Genomic DNA, 25,684 nt, shown 5'->3' with positions numbered 1-25,684 from the left:
TTTGTGTCTGGATATCCCCCAAAGCCTCATGGGTGGGCTTCTAGAGTTTATGATTGATTCATGGTCCAATGTTGGGATTATGGGTGGGAGTGCTATACCCGCCCTGGGGTGGGTAGTTTGCATACAGTGCAAGGAGGGTAGGGGCTGGGGATATAGCTCAGCAGCACAAGTGCCTGCCTGGCAAGTGCAAGGTCCTGAGTTTGATTCCCAGTACCCAAAAAAAAAACGAGTAGACGGCTTGTGTGCATGTTTATCCGTGCTGAAGTAAAACCACAGAAACTGCGCCCCCAAAAAAAAAAAGGAAAGAAAAAGAAAAAACAGCCAAAACACAAAACAAACAAACAAACAAGATGTAAGGAGGGCAAGAGGCTGCTTGCTGCTGCTCCTCCCTTATGCTCTTGTTGCTTTTTCTGTTTTCTGTCACCATGAATTGTTGCCCCCTACCATGTGCCATCCTGCCTTAGAGCCAGTCAAGTATGGACTGAAACCTCCACCACCTGTGAGCTAAATAAACCCTTCCTTCCTTAATTCTGGGTGTCAGGTATTTTGTCTCAGCAATAAGAGAAAAGTAACCAAGACACTGACTAAGAGAGACAAAGAAGGTCACTACATCCTGGTAAAGGGAATAATCCAAGAGGAAGAGATAATAATCACAAATATATATGCAAATACCAGGGCACCCACTATATAAGACAAATACTAACAGACATGAAAAATCAAACAAGCACTAAGACAACTGTATTGGGGGATCTCAATACCCCACTGTCACAAAAAGACAAATCAACTAGACAAAAAAATCAACAATGAAATATTAGAACTGAACCAAACTTTTGAACAAACAGACTTAGTAGATGTCTACAGAGTGTTCCACCCCACAGCATCAGAATACACATTCTTTTCAGCTGCACACAGGACATTCTCTGAAATAGATATATATTATATATCTATATATCTATACTAGCTCATAGAACATGCTTATGTAAATGCAAAGGAAGTAAAATTATCGCATGCATATTATCAGACCATAATGCAGTGAAACTAGAAATCAATGGCAAAAGAAACAACAAGAACCTCATAAACACATGGAAATTAAACAGCACCCTCCTGAACATTTAATGGGTCACAGATGAACTTAAAGAAGAAATTAGACACTTTCTACAATTAAATGATAACAACAAAACAACATACCAGAACTTATGCGACAAAATGAAAACAATCCTATGAGAGAAATTTATAGCAGTGAATGCCCATATCAGGAAAACAGAGCAAGTTCAAATAAAAAACTCCATAATGAACCTCAAACTTCTAGAAAAACAAGGGTAGGCTAAGTCAAAAGCTTGTATGAGGAAGAAAATTATAAAAATCAGAGCAAAAATTAATGCATTGGATACTAAAAATCAATACAAAGAATTAATGATCAAAGAATTGGCTCTTTGAAAGATTAAATAAGATTGACAAACCCTTATTCAATCTTATCAAAAAAGGAAAGACTCAAATCTATGCAATTAGGAACAAAAAGGGTGAAATCACAGCAGACCCTGCAGAAATGCAGAAGGTCATCTACACTTACTTTGAAAACTTGTATTCTAATAAGATGGAAAATGCAGAAAAAAATTGACAGACTCTTAGATATATAAATTACCAAAGCTGAATCAAGAAGATATAAAAATCTTCAATAAACCAATATAAATGAATTCAAAGATGTAATTAAAAACCTACCAACAAAGAAAGCTCAGGCTCTGACAGATTCAATGCTGAATTCTACAAGCAATTTAGAGGAAACCTAATACCACTATTTCTCAAACTCTTTAATGAAACTGAAAGGGAATCACTACTCCCAAATTCATTCCTGAAAGCAAGCATTACTCTGATACCAAAACCATAGAAGGATTCAACCAAAAAAAACAACTACAAGCCAATCTTCCCAATGAACATAGATGCAAAAATCCTCATTAAGATATTGACAAACAGAATGCAGCAAACCATTAAGATTATACACCATGACCAAGTAGGATTCATCCCAGGAATTCCGGGATGGTTCAACATACATAAATCAATAAATGTAATACACCATATTAGCAGAACCAAGGACAAAAATCACATAATCATCTCAATAGATGCAGAAAAAGCTTTTGACAAAGTCAGGTACTTATTCATGACAAAAACACTGTGAAAATTGGAATAGATAGTCTTTATCTCAATCTGATAAAATCCATCTATGACAAACCAACAGCCAACATCATACTAAATGGACAAAAACTAAAAGCTTTCATTCTAAAATCAGGAAAAACAGAAGGATGTCCACTATATCCACTCTTATTCAACATGGTCCTGGACATTTTAGCCAGAGCAATTAGACAAGAGAAAGAAATAAAAGGAAATAAAAGGAATAATGATAGGAAAGGAAGAAGTTAAATTATCATTATTTGCAGATGGCATGATACTCTACATAGGAGACCCCAAAAACTCCACTAAAAAGCTGCTAGATATAATAAGCAAATTCAGTAGCATAGCTGGATACAAAGTCAACACTCAAAAATCAATAGTCTTCCTGTACATGAATAACAAACTTCACCATAGCATCGAAAAAAATGAAATACCTAAAAATCAGTGTAATGAAAGACATAAAAACTACATTGAAAACTACAATACTCTGAAAAAAGAGATTGTAGAGGATATCAGAAAATGAAAATATATCCCTTGCTCTTGGGTAGGAAGAACCAACATAGGGAAAATGGCCATACTTTCAAACTCTTATACAGATTTAATGCAATTCTGATCAAAATTCCAACAACCTATCTCATAGAATTAGAGAAAAAATCCTAAAATTCATTTGGAACCAGAAGAGACCTAGAATAGCAAAGGCAATTCTGGGCAACAAAGGCAAGGCTGGGGTTATGACAATCCCAGACTTGAAATTATACTATAAATCTGCTGTAATAAAAACAGCATGGTACTAGCAATAAAACAGACCTGAATATCAATGGAACAGATGAGAAGATGCAGAAATAACTCCAGACATACTTAGCCACCTTATCTTTGACAAAGGTGCCAAACACATTATCTTTGACAAATGTGCGAAACACACTCACTGGAAGAAAGATACCCTCTTTAATAAATGGTGCTGGAAAAAACTGGCTATGCACATGCCAAAGATTAAAATTGGACCCATGTCTTTTACTATACACTAAACAATTCAAAATGGATCAAAGATTTAAATATTAAAACAGAAACATTAAATGTGCTGGAAGATAGAAAAGATAAAACTCTTGAAGACATTGGTGTAGGCAAAGACTTTATCAATAAAACCCCAATCACAGAGGAACTATCACAAAGAATCAACAACTGGGATCTCATCTTATTAAAAAACTTTTGTACAGCAAGAGAAACCATCAACAGAGTGAAGAGACAACCCACAATGTGGGAAAAAATGTTTGCCAACTGTTCCTCAGACAAAGGGTTACTACTGAGAACATATAAAGAACTCAGAAAACATTAAACCTCCCAAATTTAAAGACCCAATAAAAAAATGGGCATCTGAGATGATTATGCACCTCTCAAATGAAGAAATACAAATGGCAAATAAATATATTTTTTAAAATGTTCAACATCATTTGTCATTCAGGAGATGCAAATTAAAATAACACTGAGATTTCATCACCCCAGAAAGAATGCCTATCATCAAGAAATCTACCAGTAACAAATGCTGGAGGGGCTGTGGGGTAAAAGGAACCCTTCTCCACTGTTGGTGGGAATGCAGATTGGTGCAATCACTGTGGAAATCAGTGTGGAGATTCCTCAAAAAACTAGGACTACTCAAATGTAGATCCCACTTGACCCAGCTATTCCCCTGCTGAGTATCTTCCCAGAAAAATTAAAAACATTGTATTGCAGCAATATATGTGCACCCGTGTTTATAGCAGCGTGATTTGTAATAGCTAGATCTTGAAAATAACCCAAATGCCCATTAACTAAGGAATGGATAAAAAAGATGTGGTCTTTTTATATAGTGGAGTAATCCTCATCCATAAAAAAGGATAAACTGGAGACTTCATAAGTAGATGGATGCAACTGGAGACCATACTCATAAGTGAAATAAATCAGATGCAAATGTGTAAACATCGTATTGTCTCCCCAGTGTGAAAAGCTGAAAGAGTAAATAAGATCCAAAATGTACAACAGATGTTATGAAACAGGAAGAAACTATTCAAAAAGAAAGAGAAATTGGGGTAGGGGAAAGGAGAAAAGAAGGAAGGGAAAGCAAAAAGAAAAAAAAAACATATATATATATGGAGTTAAGATAGTTATACTACTAATTTCTCTTAATTCATTGAAAAGAAAGGTTTGTGCTAACAGTTTGGACAATTAAATGCCGATATCTTGTACTCTGAGTGACTAAGTGAAAGGTAGCAATCTGCAATGTATTAACCATTGTTACCCTCCTATTATCTTGTTTTGAAATTTTGTGGTTTTTTTCTTTTTTAAAGAAAAAAGAAGATAAGGAAGTTAGTGGGCACAGATCTAAAGCAGATAATAAAAGATAAGAGAATGCAGAAGTGCAAAGAAACTCAAGTCAACACTCCATGAAGAAGTGAAAAGAACACATTTTGAGCTGTTCGGAGGGGCTTCTGGTCACGCAGCACCACTACTCCTTGGGCTGCGCTGGCTTGCAGTGTAGACACCGGCAGATGGAGGTCCTCACACTCATGGACAGAGGTCAGCCCAGGTCGCTTAGCTGCCTCAGCCAAGCCCATGCCAGGCATTGGTCTTTCAGATCTCCACAAGGTGGACTGTGAGGGTAGACCTTATTTTGTAGTCCTAGTTTTTAATTATCTCTTTGAAGCCCCAAATCAGAGGTTCTCCATATGATTTCCTAACTTACTACAGTAAGAACTGGTTGATTAAAGAAAAGACAGCAAGAAACTTGAATGCATACATCTGACATATAATTATAGCCAAAGGACAGCAATTTAAATTCCTTCTTTCTTTTGATCATAGGTGATAGAAGGCAGGGATTTGGGTCTGGGAAATGGGAGTTTTAATTCTCCCTTCTCTTCTCTCCTTCCCCTCCTCCTTTTCCACCTCTTCTTCTTCCTCTTCCTCTTCTTCGTCTCTCTCTCCCTCTCTCCCCTCACCATACTGAGGATTGAAGCAGGGCCTTCATACTGAGCTACAGCCCCAGCCCTTGTTTTAGTTTTTATTTTGAGATGGGATCTTCCTAAGCCAGTAAGTTGTTCAGCCTGAGCTTTAATTGATGATCCTCCTGCCTCAACCTCCCAGAGTGCCACAGTGATAGGACGGGCCCCATAGCCAGTTTTCACATCTTGTTATAAAACTGCCTGTCTTGGCCTTGGTGTCACGGTCCAGTCTGTAAGCAGAGATGTGTGTTTGGAGTGGAGAGTTAATGCGGATCGCCTGGGCGCCTGAGGGACAAGAAGAGTCTTGGTCAAGTGTGTGGCGCCATCAACTCAGAGGGCAAAGCTCTTTGGCCTCCGACCAGCCCCGCAGTGGTGCCTTGCAATCATTTCTGCCTTGGTAACCTCAGGAAACCGAGTACTTATTCTGGGAGTAGTATTTTTAAAATATGCTTTGTTTTCTCCTGGAGTTTATTTTCATTTTTGCTTTAATTTCTCTCTGATCCAGGGCTTAGCATCCTGGCATAGTTTTCGAAGTCTGGTTTTTCCTTTTATCTTATTACTAAATCTGTGGGGAGAGGATTTCCTTATGTTTAATGGAACACTGACATTCCTTTTACCAATGTAAATAATTCTTGTTTAGTTTTGGCCTCTTCTCGTTCCACTCTTGAATTAGGAACGGCTGATTTGGAGAAGTGACTTGGAGAACGGCCTTCGAAGAAGGTAACAGCTCAAGTTAGATGATGGATTGTGGTTCTTTCTTTGTCTCTGTGTGTGTTACTTTATAAAATAATAAAAAAGAAAACCTTCTAAACTCTCCAAACTTTCCCACAAATGTCTTCCTTCAAACTTCCTCCCAGCTAAGCTCCTTTTATAACTAAGCTTCCCAACATACTGAAATCTCTCTTTATGGGTGCCTCATGCCTGGATTAAAAATTAAAACATATTTAAAATGATAGGCACTGCCCAGCTGCTGCCTGGACCTCACTTTTCCCTGGGACACTCATCTTCATTTGCTATACCATATATTTTATTTAGTTTGCTCACTGTCCGTCTCTCCTTCCCCTAGACTGTAAATACTGTGAAGACAGAGATTCCTGGCTGTTTTATTCCCTGCAGTGCCTACAATATTGTTGTTACAGAGTAGATAATAAAAATAATTTTGGTGAATAAACAAAACTTGTACGTTATCTCTAGCCCTGGAAATACTTGCAAGAATAAAATATCAAACACAAAAAGCAATGTAAGTCAGGAAATAAAAATCAAAAAGTAACTCTTATCATTCCAGAGAATAAAGATGATCAAAGGAGGGCCTTTAATTGAATATTTCAAAATAACCAACAGAGAAGATTATAATGTTCTCAACACCAAGAAATGATAAATGTCCGGGGTGACAGATGTGTCGATTACCCTGATGTGGTCCCTATGCATTGTGTACATGTATTGTGTAGCTGTGCCCTGTAAATATGCACAATTATTATGTATCCATTAAAACTAAAAAGTATTTTAAAGAAAGAGGGCTTTGGAAAAGAAGATCAAAAAGAAGACTGCCTATGTGATAAAATAACCCTACTAAGCACTCAAGAGCAGACAGGCCCCTGTTAGGAAACTCAAAGACAGAATCCTAGAATTGCTGACTTGGTGGCTACATAGGCAGATGGCAGGTGTCAGGAAAGATGAAATATATAGCATGTAGATGTCCTTTATACATTTAGCAAAGGAAATACAGTTTTTAAATGAAGCTTGGTCTTTCAGGTTTTTTAAACGTGAACTTGTATATCATGTTTAATATGTCTAAAATTCTTCAGTTGGTCGTAGTAAGACCATGTTGGTGGAAAGACGAGTGTAGGCCTTCTGAGGAAGCCGGGTAGGAACAGAGTGAAAATGTAAAACAAAAGAAAAACAAGGTGAAGGCAATGTAATGACCAGAGGAAAAGAATCGAGGTGGGAAGAGCTTAGACATGATCTCATTCAGTGGCTATTGTCTTTTGGGGGAGGGGAGACAAGGACTGAATCCAGGGCCTTCACACTGAGTTATGACTTTTTCCATTTTTATTTTGAAACAGAATCTCGCTAAATTGGTAAATTGCTCAGTCTTGGAACCCTCCTGCCTCAGCCTCCCAGAGCGCTGGGATTATAGGTATGAGCCCCTACATCTGGCTTCAGTGGCTTTATTTTATAGGTAAGAAGTCTGAGGCCCAAAGGTCAAGATCAAGTCAAGCCACTGGTGATCAGGAGAAAACATGAAAATTGTGGGCAAATTTGAAATTGAAGGCAGAACATCTATTAAGAGGCCGACTCAGAAAATTCAGGGCAGAAAGAAGGGGCAACGACAAGGAAAGCAGGAGCAACTGGAACCGAAGCGCAAACAGCACAATTTAAGAAGGAAGTAGAGGCCAGCCTGTTACACAGGGTAAGATGGCCAGGAGCTTGAGATAGGAGGAAAGGCTGCTGGGTCAGTCTCTGATCGTATCACTAACTAGCAGGAGGTATAAGAACTTGGGTGCATAATTCAGTCCTAAAGAGCATCTAAGAGGCCAGCAGCAAGAAAAGAGAGCAAACTGGAGCAGCCAGTGCACCCTAGAAGGACAAGAAATTCCAGGCCCAACCACATTTGACTGGAAATCAGCTCAGTTGCCAGCTGTGTAAAGTCTGAGCCCTAAAACTCATCTTTAAATGAGGTGATGATACACACGGGGAGAGGGTGAGTGACTTATATGAGGAGAGCAGCAGCATCAGTAGGTGTCAGTTCTGCACGGGGCAGGGGCTGCAGATCGGGGAAGGCCCCAGGTTCAATCCCTGGTAGCATAAAATTTAAATTAAATTTTTAGAAAGACCCACTCCTGAGCTCAAGTTGCTGTTTCTTTAGTAACCCACAGGCGTTATGACCTGACCCCAGGTTTCCCCCCTCACACACTTTATCACTGAGGTGATGGAAAAAATGAAGACAAAGATCAGGCAGGCTGCAGTGAAGGAGAGAAACCCACGTGCAGACTCTCGGGCCTTGGGTACAGACTGAGCTGCCCCTGTTTCATCTGGGACAGCTGCTTAGATGCACCTCGAAGGCCACGTGCCCTCCTGATGGCCGCACACCTGAACAACCCCAGCCAAACACACCCGAGAGTTTTACAACTCTCTGGTATAACTGCTGGGTTTTGCAAAGAGCCATAAACAGTAAAGGAAGTGAGAGTCGCGGAAAGTCCCAAGTGGCGCTTGATTTTACTGTGTACTTTCCAAAGTGGAGTGATTTTACTCTTCCCAAAGAACCGGACGGTGGTCCCTTTTCCTTAATATTTAAGGTTCAGTCCTGGCCCCATGGCATAGACATTTTCATCGGGAGTTTTTCTTGCTAACACTATTGGCTAACTGCCCCCTTCTGATTCAGATTCCCCAGGAAGCTAAATTCCTCATAAAATCCATCTTTTGCATTTACAGATTTGGATGTGGTAAACAAATAAATTATTTTACCCTCAGACTCATACCTTCCCCACTGTACAATGCTTTTCAAATCCTTTCGTTTCCTTTTTTTTTTTTTAAACAAAGCACATAGGATCACATATTTTTAAAACTGAGCAGCATTTCAGTTAATTGTTTTCTGTTTCTGGAATGTCAGCTCAGAAATCACAAGTGTGGGAAGTGTACCAGTCTTCCGGTAAATAAATAAATTAGCAAAAACTCTACCAATAAACACGTAATGACAGTTTCTTTGAAGACACCACAGTGGCCCTGGCCACAAGGCCCTGCACACTCACCTTGCCACGGTACCAGACACTTTCGTTCCCCTCTGGGTCCACATCGTCCGTTGTCAAGGTGAGGCAGACCAGCCTCCGTGTCAGCCCCTCGGCTTTAATCTGCTTCAGTGCCTGCTTTCCTATGAAGTCTGCTGGCTGCAGGAATCCAAGATAATGATGATGAATGAGTGCTCAGATTCTGTGACAAGGTTAGAGATGCAAGCATTTAAATTTGTCTTTGCTATTTTCTCACCAATTACACATTCAATAAAAACACAGATTGAATCAAAAGTCTAGACAAATATTTCTTAGTCCTCGCTTGACAGTTCAGCCACCTACCCCTTGAGAATACGTTAGATTTTAGGGTAATAACTTGTGGTGACAATTTTACCAGAACTACCTATGCAGAAAAACATAAGTACTGCAGTGGAGACTAGGAAAGTGGCCCTCACGTCCAGAGGCTCTGCACGGAGGACCTCGATGGACACTGCACCTGCATTCTGGAGGCCATGGCTCAGTCGACTGCACCAGGAAAAAATGCACTTTTCTGAAATATGCTGAAAACCCTCAGTGCTGTATTTTTCCTGCTTCTGCCCCTGGGAAGCATTAACCTAGTGGGCTGCCCTCACTAGGTCACTCAGGGAACATTTATTAAGCCCCTACTGTGTGCAAAGCATCACACAAGGCCCTGTGTGGGTTACACAATGAATCCGACACAGGCACTCTGACCAAGCAGCTTATCCTTGAGTACTATACATTCCAAGCCTTTTTTTCCTTCCATGAAATGCATGACAGATGACATTCTTGTTCCTAATGCACTTCCATGGGCGCACTCAGGGACACTTGATAAACGAGATGAACCAGAGAGTGCCCTGGGCCAGGTGGTCCCAGAGGGACATTATCATAAGACTTCCACATAATGAACTCAAAGACGCATCGCACAAGGTCCTGAGTTTGATTCCCGGAACCAAAAAAAGAAAAAAAAAAAATTTTTAAAGGATGCATAGCTTATTTCATGAGGCCAAGTGGGGATTTGTGATGCACAAAGCATATCCTGCTGAATGAGATTTAACTAGAGGTTACAGTAAAAACAAGATTCCCTTTTTATTTTTATTTTATTTTATTTTTTTTAAAAAAAAACAAGATTCTCAAAACAGTCCTCATGCATGGACTGTTCTCTGAAAAAAAGAAAAGAAAATACTGTACCATGCACTCTAATTTCTTCACTGGCTATAAAAGGAAAAAAATCATAGTTCATGCAAAAGATGGCCCAGGATGAACCCCGGCAAAGTTACACTTCTATGGATATTGCAGCTTCCAACACAGACCTGCACAGGAAGCTAAAGAAAGCCTTGGCCAAGGTTAAAGTAATGTGCAAAGTCCAGCTCACCCTCCTTCCCCAATGTGACCCAGATGGTGAAAACCAATTGTAAAGCTTTATTACGAAACCAGAGCATGAAGACTTCAAGACTGGGACCAGTATTATTTCATATAGGACTAATGCATACAGGAAGACCTCGATTTATCTGAATCCATACAGAAGATAAAGATAAATTCATGATAAAAAAGTCAAAACAAACCAAAGTTCACTATAGTTTTTAAAGTATGTATATACATGTATTTTCTTACTTTAGCACATAAAATATAGAAATATTTACACATATATAAAACATTAAAACTACCTTCAGAAGTGAAGACAGCAATATTTTACAAAGAACATATTTTTGGAAATCAATACACTGGGGAAAAAAAAGATTTAAGACAAAACATTTAAATTAACAGACTCCAGAAGTTGATAGGTGAGTTAGTATCAGTTGGGTAAAATAAATAATATGCTAATAGGTGGTAAACCAGGTTTATATTTAAGGTCGTCTAGACAAAATTACATGGACTTTTTTTACCATGAAGTTGAGTTAATTTTATTTTACCCCTAAATCAGAAATCTTTGGTAACTGTTTTCTCTTTTGTATAAATATGTAAAACTTATAATTTATATAGAGAATTTTAAGCTTCTTCAGAGCATGTTGTAAATATTTTAAGGGCTCTCTGTCTTCTATTTTGGGGAACAAAACTCCCTACATCCCATTGATTTCAACATTAAAAACAATTATTTTTACTACCATTTTCTAATGAACCTTCCTGGTGATTTACGATCGATTTACTGAGAGGTCACAATCTTCATAAATTCTTTTTTCTTAGTACCCTGAGAGGACCCGTGTTACACCTGCTTTTCAGGAGCTGGCTATTCCTGGAGTCTTCAGGGCTACGATCACCGCACAGGCACTGCGCGGTAATCAGACCCACAGCCTCTGGTTCTCGGGCCACACGCATGCTGTGAAGAGCAGTCAAGGTTTGCTGGTGGTTTACAGAGAGCGTGGGTTTGGGGGTTCTCATTCCTTTTCAAAGTCTTGGCGCCCTCACAGAATTCACTGTGCTGACTGTAAGTGGAACTTTTCTGATCACCTTTCTTGGGTGACTTGACCTGAACATCTTTTGGGGAAGAGGCTGGGATGTTGCTTCTTGCATAGAAGCTAATACAGTTCTGATCATAGCATATTCTTCGTTGGAAGCCAGTGGGGAAAACACAATGCTCTTTTCAGTAACTCTGTGCTTTGCTTTGCCGTACAGCCGGCATGCCGTGCCCTTCCTCTAGAATCACCTTAGACACACCGATTAAGTCCATTTCACTGAGTTGAGCCAAAATACTTGCTCAGAGGTGACCGAGCTCCCTTTGAAAGAGTTTGTTGGGAATAGCTACACAAATTCTAGGCCCATTTTCCCACAATTATATTCTGTAGTCTAAAATTTCCACTGGATATAATTTCCTTCAGTATTTCTCAATGTATTTTAGGATTTTGCTTGGCATTCTTCCTTAATGTTGAACAAAGCACTTTTTCAAAATGAAGAACTGGCAGTGAGTTCTGCTGGGATGTTGGTCCGGGCTTTGTGTCTGTAGCAGGAAGGATCCTGGACGGCTTGTGAAACTTGCTCCAGGCTGTGGCTGTCTCCTCACGGCCACAGTGGCACTGTGCTGAGTGCCACCTCATCAAACCTCCCAGCCTCCAGTCTGCTGTTTCATTGAACTATCATTTACTTTCCTTGTGCAAGGCCTTGCTTTTCGTTTCGAGGTCTCCAGTCTGAGGGCTCACAGTTGATGAGTAAGGCGTGATGCCCTTTCACAGTCTTTTGTGCAGTCTTCACGAGAGCCTTCCACACACCCAGGACTGTAGAAACCTCGTCCTCCACTCTCATGGGGTTTCACCAGTGCAGTTTCAGAACAAATGCGGTTACAGTGAACATCACACTTCATTTTGACAGAAAGAGTGGAACTTTCTTCTTTATAATTGGCCAGGAGCAAGAGTGCCCAGCAATAGTCAATGAAGCTACAGGAGCAGGAGGGTGACATGCAATACAGCTGCAGGGGCGCCCGCTCAGAACAGACGGATGGGCTTCTGTCTCAGGTGGAGGGATAGTGCTACAGTTAACATACATATATCTAAGTACAGAAGAACTCTATGTCAATGATAAAATGTCTTGCTATCTGTGTGTGTGTGTGGAGGGGGTACTGGTGATTAAACCCAGGGCCTTCAATACTGTGCTGCATTCCTACCCCTTTTTGTTTTTTTTTTTTTTTTTGGTTTTTCTCCGGTACCGGGAACCGAACTCACGACCTTGCGCTTGCCAGGCAGGCGCTTTTGCCGCTGAGCTAAATCCCCAGCCCCTTCCTACCCCTTTTTGTATTTTTAATTTTGACCCTGGTCTCATTAAGGCTCTGTTATGGTTTGTGTCTGCATGTCTCCCCAAATCCTCATGCAATCATGGGGCGGGCTTCTAGGATTATAGATGTGAGTGCTGCACTGCCCTAGGGCAGATAGTTTGCATATGTAAAAGAGGGAAAGAGGCTGCTTGCCACCATTCCTCCCTTTTGCTGTTGTTGTTTTCACTGTGTTCCACTGCCATGAACTGTTGCCCCCTGCCATGTGCCACTCTGCCTTGGAATCAGCCCAGTATGGACTGAAACCTCCACAAACTGTGAGCTAAACAAACCTTTCCTTCCTTAATTTTGGGTGTCAGGTATTTTGTCTCAGCAACGAGAGAAAATAACCAAGACAGTCTCTAAATTGTCTGAATTGGGCTCAAACTTATGGTCCTCCTGCCTCAGCCTCCCAGAGTGCTGGGATTTAGAAATGTGCCACCACACCTAGATTTTTCTATCTTTTTGAAAGGAGACTTTTTGCAATAGATAAATGATGAGAAGGGTGTTTTCTTGAGTTCATGTCCCCCTCTCATCTCTACTTAGTCTATCTCCCTGGTTCCTATCATCTTTTATATTACTTGATAAAATATAAATGATGCAAATACTCTACCTGAAGAATGTTCTGTTTAAAAGTCCCCCTAGGTGGGCTGAACCTATTTTGAATGATACTCATCACATAGTATTTTTACACTCTGTAAAGGTATCTGAAGACAACCTGATGGCTGACACTAATGGGATTTGGTGGCTGTATTTATACCCCTGAGCTAGGAAGTGCTCTTGCCAGCAGTCCTGATATGGGAATGGAGACAGGGCCCTCACAGCTGCCCCAAGCTGTGCCTCACAGAGAGAGCCCAGCCAGGCTGGGGACGCACCTGCTGCCTGGACACCTGCCCACCTGCCCTCCCTCCCTCCTGCAGAGCTGGCGCCTGACTTGGGCAGGTTATGAGGGTGACAAGCATTTCATCCTCACTTGACTTGGCTTCCTCCAAGACTGCCGATTGCACTCTACCACATCCTTACTGATTATAAATGAGAGGAAAACGTGTCTGAAGGTTATGCTGTGATTAAAGCTGGGCATTGGGCGTGACCCAAGAGCAGAAATACATGTCTCTAATGAGTTGTTGCCAAATTAACTGTATAAATAGCCATTAACACCTTTGAAAAATGTATACATTTCTGGGGCACTGAGACTATAGCTTAAAATATTGTTGGCTGGTTTTTTTTGTTTATTAATTTCAAATAGCTCTAAGAGCCATTAAAAGAGCTGCCTGTGACATGTACTAACCGTAACACCCACATATGTGAAAACACTTAGACTGTCAGTGAAAGTCCTCACTCATCACTGATTAGCCTACTACATGCGCAGTACCTCAAGGCCAGGGAATGAACTGGTTAAACCAGCTCATTTGAGGCAGTGACTCTTAAGGCAGCGGAGCCTGCAGATGGAGAAGGTTGGATAGGGCAGCGGCAGTGGAGGAGGAACCAGACCCAGAGCCAGGAAAGGGCCTGGGAGAGGCCTGGACAGACAGCAAACACAGCCTCAGACCTGCTCCTGCCCATGTATGTGGAGCAAAAAAACAAAACAACAACAAAAAAAAGCATCAGAAAATTCACTGAAGTTGGCAGTATGATTTCATTTTTTCTGGGTACAAAATTTTAATTTAAATATCAAAATTCTAAAGACGTAAGAAGGAAAGCAGTGTTGCATCCTGTGTCCCAGTGTGACCCCCTTGGAAATCGGCTGTGGCCCCAAGTCACGCCCCTGCCTTTCACAGTTGGGAGAGAGCTGCAGAGAATCTGCCAGATGCCAGGCTGCGTGCCCAGTGGAGATGAAAATCCAGTGACAGTTCCTGCTGCTCTCCCTCAAACTGTGCTGAAAAGCTTCTCATTGGAAATGGTTTTGGATCTTCGTCTGAAACCACACAGCAGCCCCTCCATGAGCACACAACGGCAGTCTCCCTGCCCTTACTCCTCAGAGATGCCCACCCTGCCCGTGAGACACACTCAGAACCACAGGAGTCCTTCAGCAAGCAGGAAAGGAGGCTAATCCCATTTTGTCTACCAAAGCACCAAGGGGTCCAGTAATGAAAGGGCGCGTGCCAAGGTGACAGATGACCCAGCGCCAACCCTGAAGCCTGGCTCACAGCCCCTCCCGTCCCAGGACCGGGGTTCTGCAGCAGCCACACAACTTCACCAGAAGCACAATTTCAATAGCTCCTTGATAGGAAGGTGTTAAATTGCTGGGTTAGCAACTAAGGGCGTCATCAGCGGGAAAACCACCACTCCCATATGTGCAGTTTTCATCCTCTGCCCTTAGTGATCCTTAGAAACAATTCATGTAGCATTTTTCTAACCCAGATTACTAGCCACATAAGGATTCCTTGTCAAAAAAGGCTTTACTATAACTAGAAAAGGGGTCCTATTAATTAAAAGAAATGAGAGGGTGACACAGAAACCTGGAAAAAACATTTAAAATATGCCTAAGCCAAGTCGACAATAAGGTTAAGTACTCGGGAGGCTGAGGCAGAAGAATCCTGAGTTTGAGACCAACCTGGGTTACATAGTGAGTTCAAGGCTGGCCTGAACCACATAGTGAGATCCTGTCTTAATAAAACAAAAACAAAAACAAAAACAAAATAAAAATAATAGTAGGTTAATTAGCATTTAAACAAAGCTAGATTTTTTTCAACACTAAAATATCTCCCACTACATGTGTTCTAACACTTTTAACAGATTCAGTTGTAAAGAAAATGTTTATTTTAGCCAGACATGTTGGTGCACCCCTGTAGTCCCAGCACTTTGGAGGCTGAAGCGAGTTTGAGGCCAGCCTGGACTATATAGCAAGACTCTGTTTCAAAAAACAAAAAACAAGGTTATTTTTGGTTTTGAATCTAATGATTCAAAGGAAAACTGGAAAGGGTTGTGACTCTACCAAGCACACGTTCATGCTTAACTACATTAGCAACTATTACAGCGTGGAACTCTCACAGTACAGCTGCCATCCACATCCGGGGCTCTGTATCTGTGAACCAATCAGCCGCGGAGGGGAGGAACTCAGGAAAAATCGTTATCCTTGCTATTCCCTAAACAGCACAGTGTAACACCAATCTACATAGCAATTTCATGGTGCTAGATACTATGTAATGGTCTTAGGCAATAAAAGTAATGTAGAGATGATTTGAAGAATAAAAAGAATGTGAATGAATTATATGCAAATACAATGCTGTCTTATACATGGGGTGATCAAAACACGTTGAATGTTTCAATTTTAAAAAATGTATTACAGTAAAAGGTGCATTGGCATTGATTATCCTCAGAGTCGTCCCCCTCACTTTGGACATGCTTATCCCATCATTCTTCCCACTCTCTTTTTTGTTTGTTTTTTGATTTGAGACAGGATCTCACTAGGTAGTTCAGCTGGCCTTGAACTCACCATGTAGCCCAGGCTAGCCTTGAATTCCCAGCAATCCTCCTGTCTCAGCCTTCTAAGTGCTGGGATTACAGGTGTGTGCCACCCCACCCAGCTCTCCTGCCACTTTCTGAAAAAGTCCTCTTTCATGTCTTTATAAGGTATGATCAAAAATTCAGTGAATGCTGTTGCCAAATGCCATCCAATGGAAAGGCAAGCTAGTAAAAGCATTGCAGTGTGTCTTCATCCACCTTCTTCACTGGATCTAGCACCATGGGACATCTGGCTCTTCCCAAAGTCAAGATGACCATGAAAAATAAAGCTTTGAATTGATTCAGGACATCAAGGCAGCCATGACAGCACAATTAGAAATACTCATGAAATTCCAGACTTCCAGAATTGCTCCAGAAAGTGGCAAGAATGAATGCATAAGTGTGTTCAGAGTGAGGAGGAGTATTCTGAGGGGAAGTAAGGAACTCCAGGAGGCTCAGCAGGAGGATCTGGAGTGTGAACCCAATCTCGGCAATTTAGTGACTTGGTGAGACGCTGCCTTAAAACTGAAAAAAAAAAAAAAAAAGGCTGATAGTTTTAGTTCAGTGTGAAGGCTCTGGGTTCAGTCACCAGTAATGAAAAAAAAAAGGGAACTAAACTATTGATATAATGTAACAAGATGGATAACTCTCTAATGAATTATGCTAAATAAGAGAATCGATACCAAAGAAAGATTACATACTGTGGAATCACATTTATACAGATTTTGCATTTATTCTAGAGGATGCAGAGATAATGCCAGGGCAGAAGCCGTGTGAGCGGTTGCATACCTGCCAACCTGGGGTGGGGCTACCGGGGTAAGAGCAGTACTCTGGAGACGGGAAAATGCTCCCTGCCCTCGCTGTGTGTGACGGTGGTTTCACGGTGTGCATGTGAAACATTCTCAAATTATTTACTTAAATATCTCAATTCACTGCATACACAGTTATGCTGTTAAAATTTAAAAATTACTTCAGTTGATTCTGAGACCTAGGTTTCCAAGGATTCCCAAATTTTAAAGCAGTCAGCTAACAACACATGTAAGCTTTTGGGATAGAAATATCATTTCAGAAGACAAATTGGGTCTATATGAGGATAATGCGCAGTAGCTGTTGGCTTAGTATCGTCTGACAGGTGTCTGGGTTGTAAACCACACCTCAGCCCAGGCCTAACCCCTTTCCCATATTCCTCAGCACCGAGAATGGCAAGAGAACAAGGATGGCTCCATCTAAAGGACACAATTATAGGGCTCACAAAGATAACACAGCACAAGGCCTTCCACCACTGCAGTAAGAGAGATTTCATTTCTAGACTTGCAAAGGGAGCCCTCACTATGCAGATTAGAGATCTCAGGCACAAAAAGAAATATCACGGGTTTCCCAGCCACGTGGCTAGGCCTTGGTGACTGTAGAAAAAACTCCAGGCTGGGGAAGCTCATGGACAGAGCGCTTGCCCAGCTGTATGGAGCCCCTGGTCGTGTCTGGCACCAAGGGAAATCACGACTGCCCAGTTCTATAGGAAAAACAGACGCGGGACGAGTCGCTGATCACAGCCAGAGTGGGTGTCGGAGCTGCTGAGCAGCTTTCGGTCCATGCAGGCTTCAGAGCACTTGGCCCCTTCGGCCCAAACTGTTCTGCTTTCTTGTCCTTCTCTGGGCCACAGCTGGTACTTGGCAAAAAGAACCGAGACAGTGGGTCTGGACCCCCAGTGCACAAATTCCCACATGCAGAGCTGGAAGAACTCTAACGTGGCAAGTATTTGATCCAGCTGGTTTGGGGAGGTCTGTGCTCTTGAACCAACTACCTCAGAACTTCCTACCCTCACTGTTTCCAGCTTTGGGGCCTGGAGACAGTACCTAACATTTTGTACATTTTAACAAATTCCCAGTAACCCTGACTGCTGATTTGTGGACCACACTTTGAGACTCACAGGACAAGGCCTCAGGTAATTGCTTCAAGTTTTCAGTTAGAAATGTTCAGCCATTTGAAGGTCACTGGTCTAAGAGCCATTCTCAATCTGTTCTGGGACCACTTGGGGAATCAAAACGCAGCAACTGGTAGCTGAATTCCTACTCCAGAGATTCTTTGTTAATTGACCTGTGGTGTAGCCTGGGCCTCGAGGTGTTTAGATGTGACATATTTTTAAAAGAATCACAGGTCAGATGACTTCAATGTCCAGCAAAAACTGAATATCAACAAATAGCTTCTGACTCCTATTAGCATTTCCCTAAACTGTCCCACATTGGATACTGTACCCCTAACATACCAAGAATTCCTTCCTAACTTCTGCCTGTGAGCAGTGATTTCTCTTTTGCTCTGATATTTTAAAAGAGCTAATATTTATGGACCACTTAGGATGTATTAGGGCTGGTGTTAAGTGCTTCATTCTTTGCTAGCTGGACTTTTTTCTTTTTGCTTACTGAACAGTTGTGCTTTAAATAACACTTCCTCATAGAGAGACTCTATATTTTCTGGAGTTAGCATGGCCATCTAATTTGGGCTCAATGTTTGTTATATTTTGCTCTGTTTCTCCTGGTTAGAAGCTCAAGACAGGGGAAGAAGAGGAGGAAGACCAAACATAGGAAGAAACTTTTTCTGATCTATTTAAGTATGTTACACTCAGTCCTTAATTCTCTGTGAAGCTTGGTGGTGATTCTCCAGAAATGGACAGATTCACTAATTCCGAGAAGCAAATTCTAAGAACGCCTATGACTCTATCCTAAGGCAGCTGATTTTCCTTTTGATTCTGTTAACTCAGTTCTTCTATTTCCAACTAAAAATAAATGTAACTGGTTTCTTCCCCCAAAGTAACTTCTTTTGGAACAAGACAGAATTCTATTACAACCAATAATAAGAGTTGTTTCAAGTAAGAAGGGCTAGTTAGGAGAGTCTAATTCCTGAGTCAGGCTTATTATCAAGATATTTATGTGTCTTGTCTTTCTGCTACAGTATAAGCCCCTAGAAAATAAGATGTGTCTTTATTTTTGTATATCCCAGAAACAATTGAGAAAATACCCTTCATATGTTAGTATAAGTGATCTGCTTGTTGACTGAATATTGTGAGGATTGAAAAGATTTAACTTAGATGAGTTTGTGGCTATTATTTACAACTTGAAAATAAATAATTTTTCAAGAAAATTACTATTATGTATATTTAAATTAACTGCACAAATGACACGGGGTTCAGTTGTAACTATACTGTGCTTAACAAGGTTATCTTGTTCATATAATAATAGATAGTGATTTATGATGGAAAATCAGGAATATAAGAACCTTTTAGCTTTTTATACTGTGTCATGGAAGCCGTAGGTGTTCTTCCACAAGATATACTTTGACACATCTCTCAGAGGCAGACTGTGAGAACCCAAAATATCTCTACCTCTGTTCTAATGAAGAATCTTATTTACTGAATCGAAGTGGACTGGTTGTAAAATGGGTCCCTTGGAGTAGCTTCCATTCTCTGAGTGGTTGCTGAGCACCCAGTGCTTGCTCTTCCCAGCCTTGTGACCAACCTCCCTGGGTACTCACTGGAGGAGAGGGTAGATCTAAGCTCTACTGACACTAAGACCAAAACTCCCAATCAATAATTCCATTTCTTTACAAATATATTGAATCTATGCATACTGGAATACTATTTGGCTATAAAGAAGGACAAATTTGAGGCATCTGTAGCAAAATGGATGCACCTGGAAAATATAATGTTGAGTGAAATAAACCAGATGCACGAGCTTAAATACCACGCAGTACCTCTCATTTGAGCAAGGGAAAGCACAAACAAAGAGAATAATAAAGGATGGAGAGAAGGGGACAAGGAGATGGATCTTTTGCAAACAGGAAGGGGTCCAAGAGGTGAAGGGTGAGGGGTGAGGGCAGGGGAAGAGGTGGAATAAGGATGTGTAGGAACCTAACAACCTCAATGGATGCACGCATTATATGCCATAAACTTGAGCTAAGATTGATAACAGCAATAAGAATGAAGATGGGGTGAGGGGAATTAAATGAGGAGGGAGAGTGAGGGGAGGGGATTGAAAAAGAAACAACCTGTATTATGTGCAGTTAGAAGCAGGGAGCAGAGGGAGCTGCTCCCCTCCCTTCACTCAGCAATAAACACAGCCCCACCCTAACGGTTCCCAGGGCTAAGCTCAGGAGGTCGCAGAGGCAGCAGATCATCGACACCAGAGGGAGACGGAACAGGAGACACGGGGGTCAGGGGTGTCTGAGCCTTTAAATATCGGAAGCCTGAGTTACCAAGCCTTCCTCTTCCCCTTTTTTTCTCTTTGTCCTTCTGCCTGTTCCTGCTGCTATCCCACCATCTTCAACAAACGGAGCTACTTACTGCTAACTGCAAGGTGTACGCTGGGCAATTCTTTCCTGGTAGTGCACAAGCCTGGCCTATTTTGGCCCACTCAACTACAACACCTGCACCCATGCCCCAAGGTGACTGTGAGCTGCATGTACTGCAAACGTGCACTAATCAAAAAGCTGTTTTTAAAAATGAGTATCAATTGTATTTTTAAGACAAAAGGAAATGCCATCCTCATTACAAGAAGTACACTAGCTAAAAGAAGAGGCTTTTCCCCTGGATATCACTATAAAGATATTTTAAGAGAACAGCTTTCCTGAAGAAGTCTTATGTATCATTTTATTTCTGGCAAATGCAGCAGGTGTAATCGTTTGACCCCAAGAGGAGCTGAGGATGCCATGATTTTCACCTCCGCGAGGGACAGTGCCGCGCACCGCTGACTGCTGTTTCTAGATCAAGGCTTAGGACACACGGCCCAGCTCTGCTTCCGGAAACACCATTTGTTTTCAGGCTTCCCAAGACCACAGCACTGTCAGAAGCACACAGCACCGTTAACTTTCAGCAAGGTGTTTCATAAATGCCTGCAGCAAAGGCTTCCCAGATGCACATGTGTTCTTGGGCCTGCCTCACCCCAGCCAGGCGGGGGCTGCCTGAGCTGACCCTTCCTGGGCAGGAAGGAAGCCACGGCCGCCACATGTCCCCTAGTCCTGGAAGAGTTCCCCAGTGTGCCCTCTTCCTTGGTGGTCTGGACAGGAAGACAGTTCACCCTAATTTGGCCTGATGGTCCATGTCCTCAAGCAGCCACTTTCCTCCTTAAAATAGCAGAGCAGCTGTGTCAACCCTACCGTAAAACACAAAGTCGGGCATAACAGAGGCATGCTCTGGGGATGCCGGTCTAGAAAAGGCAGCCTGTGAAAAAACAGGGATTCCTGGACAGTTCACCCCTAAGACTCCACAGTAGAAAACGATGTTGAGGCAACCTGGCCGCACCACGACCTCCCAGGGCCCCTCCGCCCTTTGCCTCAGTCTCCCGAGGAGACTGTCATGTAAATGCTTAGGAACCAAGCAAGGAATTGTACTTAATTGCTTTTGAACAAAATATCAGTTTTTAGTTTGGTATCAGATATCTCTCCGCATCGGTGTTGCTTCTATTCCCACACTGCATCACTTTCCAAAGCCACAGGGACCTGCAGTGTACTATTCTGAAAAGGGACATGAGCCCTTCTGATGGGCATCAAAGGGCACGCCTCCTGTACATTAGTGTGTAAGGATTTGCTTTTTAGGCTTCAGGCCTGAATATTAAGTTACATAGCTTAGTTTGTACTGGTAATAAGTCTTCCAGGAACCTGTTTCACAGTATAGACTGCTATTAAGCAGGCCAAAGTTGCTGTGAAGTCACCAAAGACGGTCTGAACAAAGTCAATCCAATCCATTCACCAGTCTCAGAAATTAGCATGCATGGCTGCAGACAGACTGATACGAACTAACCGCCTGAACTGACCCAGCTGGAAAAGCCTGGCTCCGTTCGGGCCAAGTCTATAGCCTACATGGACCTTTATACGATAAAATAATTAAGGATTAACTCTCTGACCCCTGAATGAGAACCAACAATTCGGAAATCATAAAAACACACCATCAATCAAAATTAGTATCTATCAGGCCACTTTCTTCAGTGCTGAACTTGGATTGTTTGATTACATCATTTGAAAGAGCTAACAGACACACAATCCACCCCTGCTAACAACCATAAAGAGTGTCTTAAGAATCCAATTTCAATAACAGGAGACCACTTATGCAGGCCTTGTCCCAACACAATAATTTCCAAACACTGAAACAAAAGAATCCGCTCTCCACTGACTCAGTGGTGACCAACAGCGGAACTCCAGTGCTTTCAGGAGTCAAAGCTGGCTTTCGTGAGCCAAAGCAAGACTTCTCTCATTGGCAGGACCGATTCCCCGCTGAGCTCTGCCCAAATTTCAGCACCTGCTTTCTCCGGTCTGGAGGCAGATGGTAGATCATAAAAATAAAAGCAATGGAAAAAATGTACAGAAGCTATTCCCTTTAAAGCCTTTTAGAAGATTCTTTTTTCTAAAATCAAGTTCTATAAATCTATCCATTTTATGTTAATACTTTAGCTCAGCATTTGGGGACCAGGGGCGGGACAGTTAAAGGCAAGAACCCTAACAAGTACCCCAGACACCCACAGCTACTGTCCTCACCCTTCAGTACTACCAGCAACTGTGGGCTCCGCGGAGGCCTTGTAGCCGTTCTCAGACACCGCACAACGAGGTGATCTCTCTGTATTTGCGGAGCTGTACAGCTGAGCAGGCTGTATAAATTAGCCACACAATGAGCATCGGGGCAGTAGCTATGAAGGCCGTGTTTCTCAAGTCCTGGGAGCGGGGCTTGTTAAAACACACACTTGTTGGCCTGGCTCCCACAGCCGCTGTGAGAGGTCCTGGGTTGAACCTGAGAACCCAGTGCTGCTGCTGAGTCCAATGCTGAGGACCACTGATGCAGAATCGTATCAAATCCGGAGTGCCCGTGTCAGTTATGATTGTTTGGGCCTGTACCAGCTTCTCAGTGCGTACCGGCTGTATGCTGGACACCCTTGAACAGTCCTTCGCTTCTATTCAGGTGCTGCAGTTCCAGACGAAGATGCCACATCAGCACTGGGTGCTGCTGGGAGTGTCCAGCAAGGCTCAGTAAGGCCGTTGCCTGGTCGGCTGATAAGCAACGCCGCGGTCACAAGAGTTACTGTGACATCCACAGTTCTTACAAGGACGGCTGCTGAAATCGAACTGATAATCATCTTATCTTCACTAATTTTTATCTTAGAGTTAGCTCTTCAATATGCTGAATTCTGTATCTTAAACCCACAAACACACTCCAGTGGTTTGAACTGGTCCAATTTTAACAAATGATTAATATGAAGGAATTGAGAAATGCTTAGCATTTATGTTCCAACTGATTTTTCCTATAATCACACTTGGTTAAGTTTTAAAGCATGGCTCTGTTACAAAAGAGGGTAATCATTTTACTATTTACTTCAAGCACACTTTGGAATGTAAACATACCTTGTTTAACTTGACAAAATAATCCAGTCCGGCTTCCAAGGGATTTGTATCACAGTTCATCTAAATGAAAAACACACATTTTAAATCTCAGATGAATAATAATTTCTTCAGTAACATCACTTTCATGTGTTATCTTTTTAATAGAACACTTTTTGATATTTGAATACTGATGCTGAAAAAGGCAGATTATGGACTGCTCTCTAAAAGTTTTTTTAAAATTCAAAATTAAAATGTAGCCTTTCAGCATATACTATTTGAATACAGCAAATACAGAAACTGAATTTCAGAATTTGTTTGCATAGTTCTTTTATTTTAATAAATATCTGAGGGACAGATATAATGTTCCTTCCACAAATGAGACTGTCTCAGTTTTAGGTCATAATTTTATATAAGTAGGTTTTTGAAAAGTTTTAAAGTGTCTTGCAGTTAGCCCAGAGTCAGGAAAGGCAGAAGGTAGGACCGTGGCTTCTGTAGATTCAGGAACAAAGGACAGTTGCCCCAACCAGCTCAGGGCCAAAGCCAGCACTCAGTAGGCCCGAGCAAATGGGTGTGTTTCATTTTTCTCTTTTCTTAAGGGATCTTTCTAAAACATGTCAAATTGCTTATCTACTTATTTTCGTGGTGCTGGGAGCTCACCCCAAAACCTCCTGTGTAGAAATAAGTGTTCTACCACCGAGTTACATTCTCAGCTCATTTTTTAAAATTTTTAGTTTGAGACAGGATCTTGAAAAGTAGCCCAGGCTGGTCTTGAGTTTGTGATCCTTCTGGCTCAACCTCCAAAGTAGCTGGGATGTCAGGTATGTGCCAGGACTCCTGATTTAAAAGGAGTCAACTTTAAAAGACAGCACAGTACTTACATGAACCAAGGGAGCACCATATTATTTCACATTATTATAAAATTTTTTCTCACATCTCTTAATCAGTTTGAGCCACCCTAAAAGTATTTTTTTATCTGCTTAGTTTCAGATTTTTTTTCAAGGAAAAAAAAGCAGAGAAGCGTGATTGCTATACGAACACTAGAGGGCGCTCTGGCATCGCTGGAAAACCGGGATGCCCTAAGAAGGCAAAGAGCGCAGGGAGGAGGCAGGAGGAGCACCGAAAGCAGGGTGAGGGACTGCGCACAGCTGTCTAAATCCCGAAGGGCTGCTTCTGCTGCTTCACTCCCGGGCCCACTGTAATCCAGGGACTCTGGGAGGCTGAGACAGGAGGATCACAAGTTTGATCGTGGCAATTGAGCAACTTAGCGAGACATTAACTCAAAATTAAGTTTTTCTGTTCTTCATTTTTAAGAGATGGAGCTCAGTGCAAAGGCCTTGGGTTCAAGCCAAGCACAACACCAGAAACAACAACAAAATAAAAACCCAAGGTCACTAACAGCACCTCTCACGGAGATGCCTGAGGTCTCTCGCCCTCCCAGTGCTCTCAGCTCGCTGCCTTCCCTCGGTGCCCCCTGCTTATGCTCGCAAACCACATCCTCAAGGGTCCCTGCCTGGGCCTTCAAATTACATTTAAAAGGAGATTAATTGATGTAAAATGCATTTGAAATTGTTCTTGGCCCTTTAAAGACTAAGGCAATCCTGTGGGAGACCTGCTCCTTTGTATGAAGAGCAGAGGCTCCGCGGCGTAGGCCCCACTGTCAGGTGTGGCGGAGGATAAATTCGGACCCCAGCTCCATCCCTTGTCGCCCCGCGGCCTCCAAGGAAAGAGCCACGAGATCGCAGGCGTTGGGGAGCTAGAGCCATGGTGGCGAACCTTTGGATCTTTCCATGCTCACAAACAGCCCACTGCGGCACGCGTGCCATAGGTTCGGCAGCTCTGATCCAGCGGCACTGCCACACTGGAGGACAGAGTTTCGGCCCCGGTTTGGCCCTTGCTGTGCACCGTGAACTGAGGGCCCCGGAAGTGTCAGTGTGACTCCGTGCAGAACGGGAGTCACCGTAAACCTTCAGAGGGTGGAGACGGCAAATAAAATCATCTGTGAACCTTTCTGGTGGATAGGCGTGCGGTTTCACTAACGGTGGGCGAGGCTGACTCGGGCGTGCGGGCCCTGGCCTCGCCCCTCCGCAGGAAGGGCGGATGAAGAGGAAATGTGAAAACATAAAAAGGAAAGAAGTCCCTCGGGCGGGGATGCAGCTCAGTGGCACAAGCGCCTGCCTGGCGAGTGCAAGGCCCTGAGTTCGATTCCCGGTGCCAAAAAAGAGAAGAAAAGGAAATGTGGGTGGGCAGCGTGGAGAGCAGGGAGG

General features: G+C 42.3%; 1 protein-coding gene across 1 annotated transcript in view; it reads right to left on the bottom strand.

Annotated features, from left to right (window-relative positions):
* Dmgdh (dimethylglycine dehydrogenase) overlaps positions 1-25,684 on the bottom strand; it is a gene marked incomplete at its 5' end in the record, with an annotated part of 57,405 nt that overhangs the window by 4,970 nt on the left and 26,751 nt on the right. The window contains 2 exon segments of the mRNA XM_013514886.1: positions 8,888-9,022; positions 23,442-23,501. Of these exon segments, the coding sequence (XP_013370340.1) occupies positions 8,888-9,022; positions 23,442-23,501 (195 nt within the window).

Source organism: Chinchilla lanigera, unplaced genomic scaffold, assembly GCF_000276665.1.
Source record: "Chinchilla lanigera isolate Chin_1 unplaced genomic scaffold, ChiLan1.0 scaffold00024, whole genome shotgun sequence".
Lineage (NCBI taxonomy): Eukaryota > Metazoa > Chordata > Mammalia > Rodentia > Chinchillidae > Chinchilla > Chinchilla lanigera.
Note: the sequence above shows the minus strand (reverse complement) of the source record. Positions and strands in the feature narration are given on the sequence as shown.